Source organism: Candoia aspera, chromosome 4 (genome assembly GCF_035149785.1).
Source record: "Candoia aspera isolate rCanAsp1 chromosome 4, rCanAsp1.hap2, whole genome shotgun sequence".
NCBI lineage: Eukaryota > Metazoa > Chordata > Lepidosauria > Squamata > Boidae > Candoia > Candoia aspera.
This window is the reverse complement of record NC_086156.1, coordinates 636,455-652,333: the sequence shown is the minus strand read 5'-3', so window position 1 is coordinate 652,333 and position 15,879 is coordinate 636,455. Positions and strand designations below refer to the sequence as shown.

The window sequence follows — 15,879 nt, the reverse complement described above, 5'->3', positions numbered from 1 at the left end:
TGAAAAAATGGCTTGTGACCGGTCCTCATATTTTCGGCCATCGCAGTGTCCTGTAGTCACATGATCACCATTTTCGACCTTCCCCTCTGGCTTCTGACAAGCAAAATCAGTGGGGAACTGCGTAATTCACTTAACCACCACATGGTTTGCTTAACACCCGTGGTGATTTGCTTAACAACCGCTGGAAAAAAGGTTAAAAAATCGGGTTGGATTTGCTTAATGACCGCTTCGCTTAGCAACCAAAGTTCCAATTCCAATTGTGGTTGTTAAGTGAGGACTACCTGTCTTTTCTCACATCTAACAAAACAAAGCCTTTATTGCACATTGATGACTTTTATTGCTTGATTTGTTGCTTTCTGATACACCCATCATATATCAAATATCTGTAATCATTTGTCTCCGTACCCTGTATAAAGACTTGACCCTCCCTCAATAAATGCCTTTTTGGGTCGCCTGAAGCACTTGTGGTTCATTTTGTCAAGGGGCCAAAAAAACCACTTTTCAAAGGTATTGGGTGTCTCTCTCTCAAATTCAGGGGCTGGGTTCTTGCCAGCTCCATGCCAACTCAGGTGCCTGAGCTTTATGGGCAACGCCAGAGTCCGGCTGTCCCCAAACTCACTGAGTCAGGCCGGTGAAAGGCCTAGTGCAGTAGTCGCATCTGCACAACTGTAGCCACGTTCGGTGGCTGTGCAAAGCTAGCCTTTGCTTACGCTTCAAACACCCCATTTGGGTATCATTGGCAGATACAAAACGTGCATTATCTTCGGCCTGAACTTTACCCAGATGATCTGAAATCATCTTTGCAGAACTGCATCATCTGAGAGCGGAATGTTTGTCCTTTTTACTGCTTTATCCCCAAGAACTTCTCTGCAGGCATCTAACTTTGCTACTTTCCTCAAGGAAGGGTTTTTACTCTTAGCCACCCTACAAGAAACGTAGCAGGACCCTGAATCTGGCAATGGCCCCCCTGGATTGCGGTTGCCCGTTGGCTGAAGCTGCCAGAAGTGCTTCCCATTAATAATCTCTGAGGTCTTCCTGACTGGCATCCCTCAGTTGGATTGGTCCAGCTTTCAGGAAGGAAACTGACCTTTTTTAGTCTGTCCCAACTCTTATTATATGGCAGATAAACAAGGTCACAGTGAAAACAAATATTTGCCTCATACATTCAGTTGAAATTAATAGCCGGATGTTGTTTCTGGTTTGCTTTTGCTTAACAACAGTCTTTTCTTCCGCTCCCTCAGTTTGGAAAATGTAGGACTGTGTGCATTTGCAGAACCCATTCCACGCACACAAACTCACACACATACCCTGTCCCACCATTCTCATCAAAATGAATTTTTTTTTCCATTTTATTTTGTTTGGCTCTTAAAACAGCCCCCCTTTCCCAAATAATGACGGGGAAAAGAACTGGTGTGAAACACTTGCCTGCTAAGCCCAATTTCTCCCACTCCCCCCCACCCCTGACCCATAGATCAGACAAATAAAGAGAGCAAAGTGGTACAAACCATTGCTTTATTTATTTTTTTGGCTCCTAAGTCCAAAATCCAAAATACATGTAAATAATGAGACATTTAATGAGCTGAAAAAAATTGTTTCAGAATCTGGAGTAATGTAATGGAGCTACATTTATTTCAGTCTAATTACATTCAAATCTCTTCTTTTACTGTAGAAATCTGATGGAAGAAAGCAAAGGAGAAATACTAACATGGGGGGGAAGGGCAGACAGTGATTTGTCAGGGATACAATCCTTTGGAATCCTTGGTGCTCTTTGAGCTTGGTGCTTTGCTTGCAGATGTTTCCTTACCTGACTAGGTAGTGTGGGCAGATTGCTTGGAAAGCATTTGGCCCAGGAGAGATCAGAAAAGTCACACACCAGGCATTTCTATGAAAATAATTTTATTTACAGAAAGCAAACATATTTAAAAGCTTCTGCATTCTTACAGGCTCTCAGTGAGAGCTGCTTAACTCTCTCCATGCCTACACAGAAGGGAAACTGAAACTAAAACAAGTCCAGGCAAGTTCTTCCCCCCAGGTGCAAAAATAACATCCGAAAAGGGGACAATTAAATTCAACCTCTTCACCTGGCCAAAATGATTAGTTACCATAGTAACCTTAATCTGTAGTAGAAAACATATTAACAGGTAGCATCATCGGTGCTGGTGAGTGTGGGATATAAGTTGTGGTATATAAACAGGGAGCAAACCCCATAATCACCAGCACTGATGATGTTACCTAGTTGAGTACAGGTGTTGTTGTTTATTCGTTTAGTCGCTTCCGACCCTTCGTGACTTCATGGACCAGCCCACACCAGAGCTTCCTGTCGGTCGTCAACACCCCCAGCTCCCCCAGGGACGGGTCCGTCACCACTAGAATATCATCCATCCACCTTGCCCTTGGTCGGCCCCTCTTCCTTTTGCCTTCCACTCTCCCCGGCATCAGCATCTTCTCCAGGGTGTCCTGTCTTCTCATTATGTGGCCAAAGTATTTCAGTTTTGCCTTTAATATCACTCCCTCAAGTGAGCAGTCTGCCTTTATTTCCTGGAGGATGGACTGGTTTGATCTTCTTGCAGTCCAAGGCACTCTCAGAATTTTCCTCCAACACTGAGTACAGGTAGTCCTTGCTTAACAATGATTCATTTAGTGATGGTTTGGACTTACAACGGTGCTGAAAAAAAAGACTTATAACCTGTCCTCACACTTATGACCATCGCAGCATCCCCTTAGTCAACTGATAGTTGGCAACCAGTTCACATTTACGATCATCACAGCATCCCATGGTCATATGATCACCATTTTTGACCTTCCTGGCTGGCTTCTGACAAGCAAAATCAATGGGGAACCATGTGATTTGCTTAATGATCACATGCTCACTTAATGCCCACCATGTTTCACATAATGACCACTGCAAAAAAGTTTGTAAAATCGGGTTGGATTTGCTTAATGACCACTTTGCTTAGTAGCCGAAATTACGGTCCCAATTGTGGTACTTATGCAAGGACTATAATGAAATGTATGCAAGCAAATCACCAAGCTCAGAGAGCACCAAGGACTCCACAGTTTAACTCTGAGCCACAGAGATTCTCTTCTATTGATACAATTTATTTATTTATTTATGTATGTATATTTATTTATTTATTTATTTAGCACATTTTTCTACCACCCATCTCAAACACGACAATCCCTTTTTAGAAGAGCTTTATCAAAACTGAAAAAGGGACAGAGGAGAAGTGGGCAGCCAGCTGCCTTGCATGAAGAGAGGAAGACCCCACCACGTATGGCATGGAGCTCCAACCTAGAGATCACCCACTTGCTGCTCCATTTGCCAGCATCCCCAACACATTCCTGAAAGCACTGGTGAGATGCCCTTTGGTTTCAACACTGCACCATCCACCTTATCTGCTTTCGACTCTCTTCCTAGGACTTTTGCACCGCTGCTCCACCCAAGCTTTCAATTTTCTTCTGCGATGGGGGGAGGGGGGCAGGAGAAGCTAGCACTGTTTAAACTCAGAAGGAGCCTGATAGCGCCTTTTCTGACTAACAGATGTTATGAAAGGGGATAACCTCACTTCATCAGACGCATAGATCTTAGGCCTTTTCATAACATTTGCTAGTCAGAAAAGGCGCTACCAGACTCCTGATTTTTGGCTATCGTATTTGATACTGATATGTGATCAATTGAACAACTAGATACAGATGAATTGCTGGTAAAAAATTGGACTCTAGTGATTGACGCCATTAATAATTAAAGAAGAAAAGGAATAGCAAATGGCCCTTCAATCCCTGCCAAGGGTGTGCTGGTTCAAGGCTGAAGGAGCAAAAACACATTCAGGTGTCTTATTGTTTTGCACATTAACCCTGTTCTCCTCCCACTATACAAATGCACTATCCCAAGATGGCCTGGTTGTCAGAGGCTTCCTAGAGGCCCAAGGATGCACCAGGTCAGAAGCAGTCCCCACAGAAAGAAAGGCGTCCCCACAGGAGTTAAGAGGCTCTGACCCGCAGCTGTGAAGACAAAAAAATGGGGTGAGGGGTGGAGAGGTTAATGTTGCAACCAGTGTCCCAAAATGCTACCTTTGAGACCTGAGTGTTTTCATCAGCAAATAGCAAAACAGAAGGAGGTACAAGCCAGTTCCTTCCCCAGAAAGGAAAACACAACAGCTTAAGTGACTGCATGTTTGCTTCAGCATGGAAAACGTTGGGGTGTGTGTGTCAGGAAACCAGGCAAGACGAGGGGGTCCTTTGCTGTCCTTTGGCACCATCCACCTTCAAAGCAGAGGTCAGTTTGGGGAGATGTTTGTTAAAGCTTTTCCAGGTGGCCATGGAAAGCAGGCCTGGGCTGATTGTAAAAAGTTAAGCAGAAGAGAGTCAGAATATCTTGCGGGGGAGGCTAGACTGGGCAGTCAAAAAACTCCTGAAGAAGAGAAGGTCAACCTGCTTCTGGACTGCTCTCAAGGAACTGTCCTGGGGACATCTGCAGGGCATGGTGAAAACCTTAAGATGCAATGCACATAAAAAGTGGGTGGGGCGTCGGTCACACTGTTGCAGTCACCATCTTGAATTCTTTGACCGTGCCCTGCAGATACCCTTGAACTGCATGGACATTTTCATGAGGCATCAGGGGCTGAGTTCAGCTTGAGGGAGGCCTTTCCGCCCAGTTCGGAGATCTGCGTATGTGCTGGGATTGCAACTCCCAGAATTTCAGGCCCATTTGACTGGGCAGAGCGCAAGGGTAATCTGAACATGAGCAACACCTTCCACACAGTCACCAAGCATCTCACAGGGATATTGAAAGGAAAGTGCTTTCTACCCCAAACACATGGGTACCTGCCATTCTTCCTCTAGAAATACCTTGGAAAACTGAGTTTTCACAACTGGGTTTGCCTGACCCTCCCAACCTGGGCAGTGTCTGCATGGTGCAAAGCACTAAGCTTGGTTAGTATTGACCTTGGTTTAGCTTCTAGGCAGACTGGTGTGCTGTGCAAACAACCAGTTTAGTCCTCTGAGGATTCCATGTATTGCACAAACCCAGCCAAGGTATGTGCCTGCAGCAACAGCCCAGCCCAGATGGGCTTCAGAAAGAAATGTTTGCATCTCTGTCCTTTCAGTGCTGGCCACTTGGGAGACCGAGGCTTCCTTTATCTTGCAGGAAGAGGCATCTCCAAGCCCAACATTGGCCCTCCCGGACCCAGGAAAAGGGGCAGGGTGTGTGCCTAGCCCAACCTCCCCCAGCCAGGGCCCATCTCTGGCATTTTGGTTTCCCACTGGCCTATGCCAGTCCCAAATCTCTGCCTAGAGGTGGCTTTCGACAGCTAAGGAGTGGTGGGCTAAACGTTCCCTAAAAGAGGAGCCCCAGCTGACTTAGCCAATCTGCACCAAGGTGGCAAAGTCAGGCCTGGTGGGATGGGAGACTATGAGGAAATCCCTGGGCTGCAGGCCAGACTGGGACCCTGAAAGACTGTTTGTTTGTTTGTTTATCTAATTTATCCCCGCCCATCTCCTCCCGTCGGAGGCCTCTGGGCGGTTTACAACAAGTGATTAAAACCATCACAATAATACAAAAAATAAAATACAGTAAAAATACTATAAATAGAAATTAAAAATAAAGAATAAAAAATCCAAGCAATGAAACATCTAAAACAGTCCACGTGTGGGAGGAGTGGTCTATAACAACCATCCCCATGTAACTCTATTCCCCTCTCCACCCCAAGCGAGGCAGCAGAACCAGGTCTTCAGACTCTGCCAAAAGGCCAGGGCCAATCTCACCTCCGGGGGCAGCATGTTCCACAGGGCAGGAGCTACTGCGGAGAAGGCCCACTTCCTGGACCCCACCAGATGGAATTCTCTTACAGACGGGGTCCGTAGCATGCCCTCTCTGCACGATCGGGTGGGACGGGCTGAAGTAGTGGGGAAGGGGCGGTCCCTCAGGTAGCCTGGCCCCATGCCATGTAGGGCTTTAAAGGTGATAACCAACACCTTGAATTGGACCGGAAGCAAACTGGTACGCAATGCAGCTCGCGCAGCAGTGGTGTTACATGTGCCCTTCTGGGGGCGCCAAAAACAGCTCACGCAGCCGCATTCTGGACCAGCTGAAGCTTCCGGATACTTTTCAAGGGTAGCCCCATGTAGAGTGCATTGCAATAGTCTATCTGAGAGATAACAAGGGCATGAGGGACTGTTCGAAGGGCCTCCTGGTCCAGGAAGGGGCATAACTGGCGCACAGCACGTAGCTGCACAAAGGCTCTCCTGGCCACGGCTGCCACCTGCTCTTCGAGCAGGAGCCGTGAGTCCAGGAGGACCCCCAAGTTACGCACCGGGTCTGTCTGGGGCAGTGCAACCCCATCCAGAACCAGAGATGTTAATGTCCCAGATACGGAAGAACCATTAACCCACAGCCACTCGGTCTCACCAGGGTTCAGCTGAAGCCTGTTGTTCCCCATCCAGGCCCCCACAGCCCCCAGACACTCGGAGAGGGTGGCCACGGCATCGCTTACTTCACCCGGGATGGAGATATACAACTGAGTGTCATCAGCATACTGATGATACCTCACCCCCTGGTGACGGATGATCTCGCCCAGCAGTTTCATGTAGATGTTAAAAAGGAGAGGGGAGAGTACTGATCCCTGCGGCACCCCACAAAGAAGGGGCCGCGGGGCCGATCTCTCCTCCCCTATCAACACTGACTGGAGGCCCTGGAGGAAGGAGGTGAACCAGCGTAAGACTACGCCACCCACCCCCAGCTCCCTGAGCCGCCCCAAAAGGATACCACGGTCGATGGTATCAAAAGCTGCTGAGAGGTCAAGGAGAGCCAGGATGGATGCACTGCCCCCATCCCACTCCCACCAGAGGTCATCCATATGTGCGACCAATGCCGTTTCCGTCCCATAACCGGGCCTGAAACCTGACTGAAAGGGGTCTAGATAATCTGTTTCCTCCAGGACCCTCTGGAGCTGCAACGCCACCACTTTCTCAGCCACCTTCCCCAGAAAGAGGAGGTGGGAGACTGGATGAAAATTGTCCAGAACAGTAGGGTCCAGTGATGGCTTTTTGAGGAGGGGGTGCACCAACGCCTCTTTAAAGGTAGCCAGGAACACCCCCTCTCCCAAGGATGTATTAACTATCACATGGACCCAACCACATGTGACCTCCCGGCCTGCTTTTACTAGCCAGGAGGGACACGGGTCTAGATGGCATGTGGTGGCATTTACTGTCTGTAGGATCCTGTCCCTCAGGTCCAACAGGGTCAAACTGCTCCCAGATAACTGGGTAAGCCTGTTCCCCTGGTATCTCTCCAGACCACGCCTCACTCCTGGAGTCCAACTTGGAGTGGATCCCGGAAGGCAACAGCCAGCTCCGGCCAAGACAAGGCAGGGAAACTGCACTGCCTCCTCCGGGGAGGCTCCCCAGCTTGAGCTCCAGGAGTCTTGACGGTCCCCCGTTTGGAGGGAACGGCTGCTGCTGTTGCTGCGGCTACTCGGCAATAAAGGTCGGTTTGCTTATTGTGGAATGTATGCACCACCTTGTTGCTTGCATGAACCTCAAGGCAACAACAGAGCGACATCCAAAGACAAAACCTGCCAGAGAAACCAGTGCTATTCACATCGCCTTCAGATCCTGTGATCACACTGGGCACCCTCGGCTGCCCTAGAGAGGCGCTTGCCCAAAGAGAGTCCTGGCATACTTTCTGCCCACGCATTTTGCCAGTCCTCCCAGCCAGACATGGCGCTCCCTCCAGAATCCCCCAGGGGCAGCCCAAGCAGCTCTAGGGGCCACTCTCCCCACGCCTCCCCCGGGGCAAAGCATCCCCGGTGGCCTCTCTTCTGCTGACCCTTGCCAGGTCGGCCCCCCCAGGTGCACCCCTTCAGCCAGGATGTGGGGGTGCCGACTCAGCATGAGGCAGAGAGACTTGGTCCACCTGGAACTGACGTGGGACCTGCTCCTTCGCTGGCTCTGCAGCAGCCCCAGGAACGGCAGAGTGGCTCCCTGGGACCCCGAGCCCCAAGCCCTTGGCTGCCCCGGCTCCTTACCGCTCCTGACTCCACAGTTGAAGTTGCTGAAACGGCCCTCAGACTCCAGCCTGATGGTGACTCCCCTGGGGCTCTTGCTGTGGTTGGCTACGCTGAACACCTCATAGGGTGGGATGAGGACTTCCTCCTGGTGTGGGTGGAACGAGAGGTCATCGATTTGCACCCCGTGGCAGGTTCTGATAAGGAAGAAGGTGTCTTCGCCGAATTCCTGGGCCACCTTTTTCTCCAGTGATGAGGAAGCGAACTGCCCGAAGCGGACCAACTTTTTGGAGACAGTGAAGTGGACACCGGTTATCCCGCGGAAGACCTCGTAGCAGCTGGGCTTGGTCCCCCTGCTCTGAACAGCCTTGGTTAGGAGGAAGTGGAATTCGCTGAAGGTGAAGGACTGGTAAGAGGATTGGGACTTCCCAGCCTCCCGTACAGCTGCATTGAAATCGCCGTACAGGTTGTCGCCAACTGTATAGGCCACAATTGCAGTCCCGTAGGTCGGATTGAAACTGCCGGCAGCTTGGCCAAGCTGGGCCCAGTGCCGGCTGGCATTTTCCCAGGTCTGCCGATACTTCTCCTCCAAAGGCAGGTATCCCTGCTTCTGCAGCCTGGCCTCCCTCGTGGGGCTGCAGTCAATGTACTGGTCATCCACAGAGTCATCGAACATGGTGAGGGGAACCTCTAGGAGGCAGCACACCTGTCCAGGAAAAGGGAAGGTGAGGAAGGACACAAAGGACGGCGAAAGAGCCCAATGGCAGGGGCAGCCAATCTGGCCCCTGTTGCCTTCTTCAGCCCCCAGAGAGGGCACACGGGGGGAAGACCAATAAGAAAATACAGGTAGTCCTCACTTAACAATCTTTTGTTTAACGATAGTCCGAAGTTACAACGGCCTCATAAAAAGAGCTTTACGGCCTGTACTCACACTTACGACCTTTGCAAACCATTGCACCACCCCCACGGTCATGTGATCACAATTTGGACACTTGGCAGCTGGCTCGCATTTACGATCAGCTGCATGTCCTGAGGTTATGTGATTCTGATTTGCAATCTTTTTTTGCTGGTTTCTGTCAAAAAAAATCCATTGGGGAGCTGGATTTGCTTAACGACTATCATAAAAATGGTCATAAAATCGGGTCTGGTCACATGGTGACTCAGTTAAGGATCACACCACTTAACAACCAATTTTTCGGTCCCTACTGTGGTCATTAAGTGAGGACTACCTGCAATTGTATTTAATATTTTACATGATATAAGCACCCAAGAAACTTTCTGCTCCATCCTTATATCCTGGATTTTGTCCAACGCCCATCTCGAAAACAACTGAAGCTACAGCACGCAACCATTTCCCCCATGAAGTGCAAAGTCAGAAACCCACCTCTCCCAGGACATGTTGTTTTGCTCACTGGACCTTCTGGCTGGGGATTATGGAAGCTGCAGGTGGAGGGAACCGGGGGGGGGGGTAGGGTGGTGAAAATACGGTGGTCAGGGATCACCTCTCTTCCAGTTCCCTGAGGGTGGCGATGAAAAACTGCAGAATTTTGGTTTTGAAAAAGGAAAAGCAGATCCCTGTGTATATATGAAGAAGGACAAACAAGGCTGTATGTATCTGTGCATTTATGTTGATGATTTGCTGCTGTTCACATCAACAGAAAAACAAAGGCTTGATTCTGAAGCCTGCATGAAAAGCCATTTCACATTAAAAGGCCTTGGAAATATAACAAATAACCTAGGTTTGGAAAAACACAGGGAGAAGGATGGTAGCTTTCTGTTAAACCAAAGGGGAGATAATGTTAAAATAATGTGAATGGAAAGACATACAGAGTTGTCAAAGAAGATTGGTTGGCATCTTAATCTGTAGTATAAAAAGGGGAGTGTTAATGTTTCCTACTGCAGATTAAGGTTGCTATAGTAACTAATCATTTTGGCTGGGTGAAGAGGTTGAATTTAATTGTCTCCTTTTACGTGTTAAATGGTTGCATCGCCTGGGGGGGAGGAACTTGCCCGAACTTCTTGTTAATTCCTCTTTTCCTTTTGTGCAGACATGTAGAAAGTCAGGCTGCTCTCACTGAGAGCCAAGTCTTTTAAATATGTTTTGCTTTCTGTAAATAAATTATTTTTATAGAAATGCCTGGTGTGTGACTTTTCTGATCTCTCCTGGGCCAAAGGCTTTCCCAGCAATCTGCCAACACACATGCCTGATGGTTGACTGTCCGGGAACCTGTCCTTGACCTCTCTGGCCTTTGGTTCCATTTTCAGGTGACTTTTGCCCGACCTTCCATCAGATTCTCCCCTCCCGTCACTTAAGTCCAGGAGTCTCTGTAGGTGCCTTGGACCTTCCTTTCGATCTTGCTTTGAATCTTCCTTGTATATGCCTCTGTCTTCTCTTGAGAACAGAAGCTGTGTCCTGCTGGACCGGACCCCTGTCCTCATGCTGCTGGACCAGGTTCAGCCCGGGCTGGGGTCCCCATCCAGCAGGGCACGGCTTACATTGCCCTCTCCAGGCCAAACCTCTGCAGCTCTCTAAATCTCTCTTCAGTCTGTCTGAAGAACAGGAGGAGTGCCAGACGCAGGGAGGAGAGCCCACCTTGCTCCTGTCTTTTAAAAAGGGGGAAAGTGGACCCAGGAAACACAGACCAATCAGCCTGGCACCAATATCTAGGAAAATCCCAGGAAAGATCATCAAGCGGTGGGCTTGCATGCACTTCTTTTCTAAGAACAAGGTGGTCACTAGAAGCCAGCCTGGGTTTGTTAAAAATAGGTCATGCCAGAGATATCTTATTGCTTCTTTTGAGAAAGCGGCTAGGTTAGTAGACCAAGGGAATATTATGGATGGATGTACCTGGACTTCAGTATGGCACTTGATAAAGTTGACCACTGCCTCCTTTGGGATAAATAAACCCATTTGGGACAAAGGTTCCCCCTACCAGAAGGATTCACGGCTGGTTAAACGACCATACCCAACACACGGTCCATAATGGATCTGTGCTATCTGTGCCTGTTATAATTACCTATAACACCGCAGTATTCCAGGTGGGGTCTGACTGCTCTGTTCTACCCGGGTCAGGTCACACCTGGAATACTCTGTCCAGTTCTGGTCACCATGAAGGAACTGGAAACAGTGCAGAGAGGAGCAGCAAAGGTGGTGAGGGGCTTGGAAGCTACACCCTACGAAGACCGGTCAAAGAAACTTGGTGCGTTTAGCCTAAAGAAGAGAAGGTGGAGGGGAGACATGATGGCCGTCTTCCAACACACGAAGGGCTGCCACAGGGAAGAGGGTGGGGATTCATTCTCCAGAGCACCTGAAGGTAAGAGAAGAACCAACACTGGCAGCTTTGTAGCAGAAGATCCAAGCTTGAAATGAGGAGGGATTTCCTGACTGTGAGAGCTATTAAGCTGTGGGACAACCTCCCTCCTGAAGCCATGGGTGCGCCATCCCTGGAAGTTTTCAAGAAAAGACCGGACAGCCATTTCTCGGGGATGTTATGAGGATTCCCGTGGTGGGCAAGGGGTTGGACCAGAAGAACTCCAAGGTCCCTTCCACCCTGGGATTCTAGGGTCCAGTGTTTGTGTGGAGGGAGGGATGCAGTGGGGGAACTCGGGGTTCTGTCCTGAGCCCGCTGCTCTTCAACATTTCCATCAATCACTTCCGGGAGGGGATAGAAGAGATGCGCATCAAATTTGCAGAGAACTCAGAGCTGGGGGTTGGGGGTGGGGAGAGAGGCTCGGGGTTCAAAAGGGTCTTGATAGGCTTAGCCATTGGGCCCTATCCAACAAAAGGCACTTCAGCAGTGAGAAACAGGGGGTTCTTAACCGACAGAGGAGAAGCCAGATGCACCGGTACAAGACGGGTGGTCGTGGTACTTGGGGGAAGGATTTGTGCATCCTGGTAGAGCACAGATTAAGATGCAGCAGGGCGCTGTGGCTGCCAAGAGAGCCAGTGCTATCTTGGGGTACATCAAGAGCCTATGAAGAGCACTTAGAAGAATTGGGTAAAGGAGATGGGCAAGGGGAGGCATGAGGGCAGGCTTCCGATCCTTGAAGGGCTGTCTAGGGAAGGGGGTGGATTTCTTCACGGGGCCTCCAGCTGGGTAGCAGGCCTGCTTTGGTTGTTCCTGTCAATTGCACTGTCGTGGCAGCCATCTTGACTTGTTTGACCATTCCCTGCAGACACCTCTGAATCCTTCTCCCTTTTCTCCTTTCTTCAGCACTAGGCTTAGTTTGATGAAATGAGGGGATAACAGAACCCCTGTGCCTTTTTGGAGAGACCAAAGAGCCTCTGCTGGTAAAGAAAAGCTGAACTCCATTTCTTCGGGCTCCTTAACACGGGGTCTGCTGTGGGGGATGCTCAATCATATCCAAGCCAGGGGGCATCAGCCAATGGCAAAAAGGTTATGGGGCTCTGAGGTTTTCATCTTGATTAGCCCCTCTTTGTTCCTTTCTGTACCGCGGACTTTGATGCTGCTGTGATGGGAAGATCTGGGCAAGGAAATCAAAATGGAAATGTGCCCCGAGGCACCCAAAAGCGGGGGTGGGGTGGGAGGAGGACGAGGAAAGGAGAGGCCGTGCCTTCAACCTGAAATAGCAGGTCAGGCATGAAGAGGGTGGAAGAAAGAAAGTACAAAGTGAGAGGCGAGGTTTTGGAAAAAGCCCTGTGACCTCCTGGACAGATCTAGAAATGTATGACACCAAAAACACTCAGCCCCCTTTGGCGAAATAAACTCAGAGCAGGCGCCATCGCAGCCCGAGAGGAGAGGTGGCCTCGCGGGGAGGAGAAGGAAGGAAGGAAGTTGTGGCCTCGTGGGGCCCCTTCCCGGGCTGTGCCTAGTTTGGAAGGCCTCGCAATGGCCCTTTCCTCTTGTCGTCTCAGGCACAACCGAGACCTTAACAGCAGCAAGTGGCTTTGGGGGGCGCGGTTCTGCAGCCCGCCTGTTTTGGCTCCCCCTCCCCATTTAAAGGGAAGGAAGCTCCCTCTGTACCTGGAAAGGTCCTGTGAATAGTCCCATCAGACACAACAGCAGAGCCATCCAGAGAGGTGGCGTCTTCATGGTCTCTTCCTGAGGAAAGAAATCCACGAAAAAACCTCAGTGGTATCTGAAACCCACCCCTGTCCTTGCAAAAATGTCCACAAATTTGAGTCCTCCAGCCTTTGGGGGAAGAGAGCTGCAGAGGTCGACGGTACCCCCAGTCAGGAGGGGTCTGGAGCTGTTCCGACTCACAAAGGCTATTAAAAGCAGGCGCTTTTGTGAGCAGCAGCCCCTTCCTTGAAGGCGGTGGGTGGCTGAAGAGATGCCAGAAGGGCCTGGGGGGCCCTCCAGGCCAAGGCGGCCATGGGGTCTCCAGTTTTGGCACCGTCTTCCTTCCCCCTCCTGCCCCCACTTCTCCACTGGGACCTGGCCAGAGGTGATTTATCCAAAAGTGGCCAAGCATTTTTGGCATTGTAATCCTGCACTGGGCAAGCCACTCTAGGCATCTGGGAAGTGAGCCATGGCTCACAAAAACTTATGGTTTTTTAATAAAATGTGTCAGTCGGAAAAGGTGCTACCAGACTCTTGATTGTTTGCAGTCAAGACTGGAAATTGGAGAAATATAGGGGCAATTTAGCCAGTTAGCCCATTAATCCAAGATCTGAACATCAGGTTGCTTCATTTTGGTCTGAAACTTCCTCTTTATCCTCCCGCAGCAATAACTGTCAATATATATTATTCTGAACAGTGTGGAACATTTGGTCACACTTTGAGAAGAAGAAGTGACTTTTGCTGGCACCAAAGAAGGGGACTGAGTAACCATTTGGCCAGTCGCATTGACCATTTGGATGTGCCCAAGACTGGCCAGCCCAGAGGAAGAGAGGCGAAGGCCCCGGCCACCCTCATGCCCGCTCCTAGCTTGATGCCCTCCAGGTGTATTGGAGTACCCCTCCCGTCATACCTCCCGGCCCCCGTCTACATGGCCACGCACGGGGAGGGCGTCTGATCCGAGAAGCGTGATGCGAGTCCTCTTGTCCTCTGGGATGAGGACGGTGGCCTGCCCAGGAGGATCAAGAGGGACTTGGGCAAGGGAGAATCGGCAAGCAAACGGAACTACGCCTTCCAACTGAACCAAATGAAATGGTGAAGAACGGAGGGGGGTTCTCCTGTAGAGCTTCAGTTAGAAACTCCACCAGCCTCCCTCAGGCGAAGACCCTCTAGATATGCAGGATGCATGCCCCCCCCCCCAGTTCCCAACCGACATGGCCAGACCTGGGAAGCGCAGTATAGTGGTCCTGCGGGTCACCGGACTGGGGGAGATGGGAGAGGTGGGTATGCAGGGCAGCCTACAGCAAGAGGCCAGGCTGCACCGGATGGATCAAAGAGGGTCCTGCTGTGTGGCTTGGCATCTGCTGGAGGAGGGAAGCAGCCCCATGCCAGCCGTCCTTATTGCCACCTTGGGGCCTTAGTTCAGATCATGCTCCAACCAGTCATGGCCTCTGATCCAGGAGAGCAAAGCTGGGATTCTCTCTGATGGCCACAAACACGAACCCAGATAAAGATAACCTGGGCTTGACTTCTGCCTGCCCACCATTACCGTATTTTGGAAAGCCACCAAGAGCCATTAAAGGTGCCTCAGCATCTTCTAAAGAAAGGAAGAGACAGAATAAAGGTGCAGGGCAGCAGGCAGTCAGATGAGTCTAATGGGCACACACCTCACTTCCTTTAAGCCAGAAGAAAAGTTAAAAGGGGCAGGGTGGAAACAGGCAGAGCTGAAGTCCAGCTGAAGCTCCTCTGAACCAAGCTCACTCTCACAAAAGCTCCTGAAAAGGTAAAACAGGTCCATGCGATTCTGCGACGGTTGGGGAGATGGAAGAAAAGGAAGAGAAGACGGCACAGAGCATGTTCGTGTCTTCTCCTCCATTCCTCACTTTCCTCTGAAGGAGCCCATCCCAGGGGAGCAGCATTCATGCAGGCCTCAGTGAACCCCAAGCCTGACCTTGGTGGTCCCCACTTCCTGACCACTTTTAAGCTTCCATTCCATCGTGCAACATCTGTTTTCAAGCTTCTTGAAAAAAGAGGAGGATGTAACTTCTCGGATCTTTGTGCATTTCACCCACCCCACGCAGGTACCCAACTTACGATGGGGTGCCGCCAAACTGGAGCTCTTTCTAAGGTCCTCGGAGCAACAGGAACTCCCTTCAGCTCTGCAGGGCTGTGGACACCTCCCACAAGGGAGCTGCTAAAAAGGGACTTCAGTGGCCCCTCCCAGGTTGGGTGGCTGCCAATGGCCAAGGAGCCGCTCAGGGCCCTGCCACCCATGCAGGAAGGGCATCATCAGAAGAGTAAGCTGTGGGGCAAGAGGAGGAGGGAAGATGGTGAGCAGACCGTCCTGAGGTGCAACCTCAACGGTGCAGGCAACCGAAAGGGACTGCCAGTGCTTGGAGAAGAAGGGTGCTTTCAAACCAAGCAGGAAGAAAGGTAGAGAGAAGATGTGCAGAAAACCACAGTTGTTGTTGCTTTTTAATTTGGTCTTCACTGTGAAAAGAAATGTGAAGAATAAAGCACACCTCTTGAAGGCAAATGCCAAAGACAAGCGGTGCTTTCGTGAAGCCACCCTGGAAGAGCCCCAGCTGCTCAAAAAGGGCATGTTTCTAAGTGAAATGTGGAACGTTGTAGGAGCAAACACTTCTTTTTAATCTGAGAAGAATGAGAAAATGTTATAAATTAACATTATTATCATCCTAATTAGAACCTTTCTTCCTCTCAGGGCTTGTGAAAGAGCAGGCCAAGCGAAACGTCTGTAGAGCGTTTCTGAGAATCCTCGTGGTGAGAAGGAAAGAGGAAGGAGGGCTGCTCACTCGGCTGCAGCGGAGGAGAACTGGCGGGGGGCGGGGCGGCCC

General features: G+C 50.2%; 1 protein-coding gene across 1 annotated transcript; it reads right to left on the bottom strand.

Annotated features, from left to right (window-relative positions):
• Positions 1-3,834: 3,834 nt before the first annotated feature.
• On the bottom strand, positions 3,835-14,715 carry LOC134496151 (NAD(P)(+)--arginine ADP-ribosyltransferase 2-like). Its single transcript, XM_063301907.1, has 4 exons — positions 14,692-14,715; positions 12,989-13,066; positions 8,025-8,709; positions 3,835-4,002 (listed from the first exon to the last, which is right to left on the bottom strand). Exons 2-4 carry the CDS (start codon positions 13,055-13,057, stop codon positions 3,905-3,907), a joined length of 852 nt encoding a protein of 283 aa, XP_063157977.1. The 5' UTR covers positions 13,058-13,066; positions 14,692-14,715; the 3' UTR covers positions 3,835-3,904.
• Positions 14,716-15,879: the final 1,164 nt, after the last annotated feature.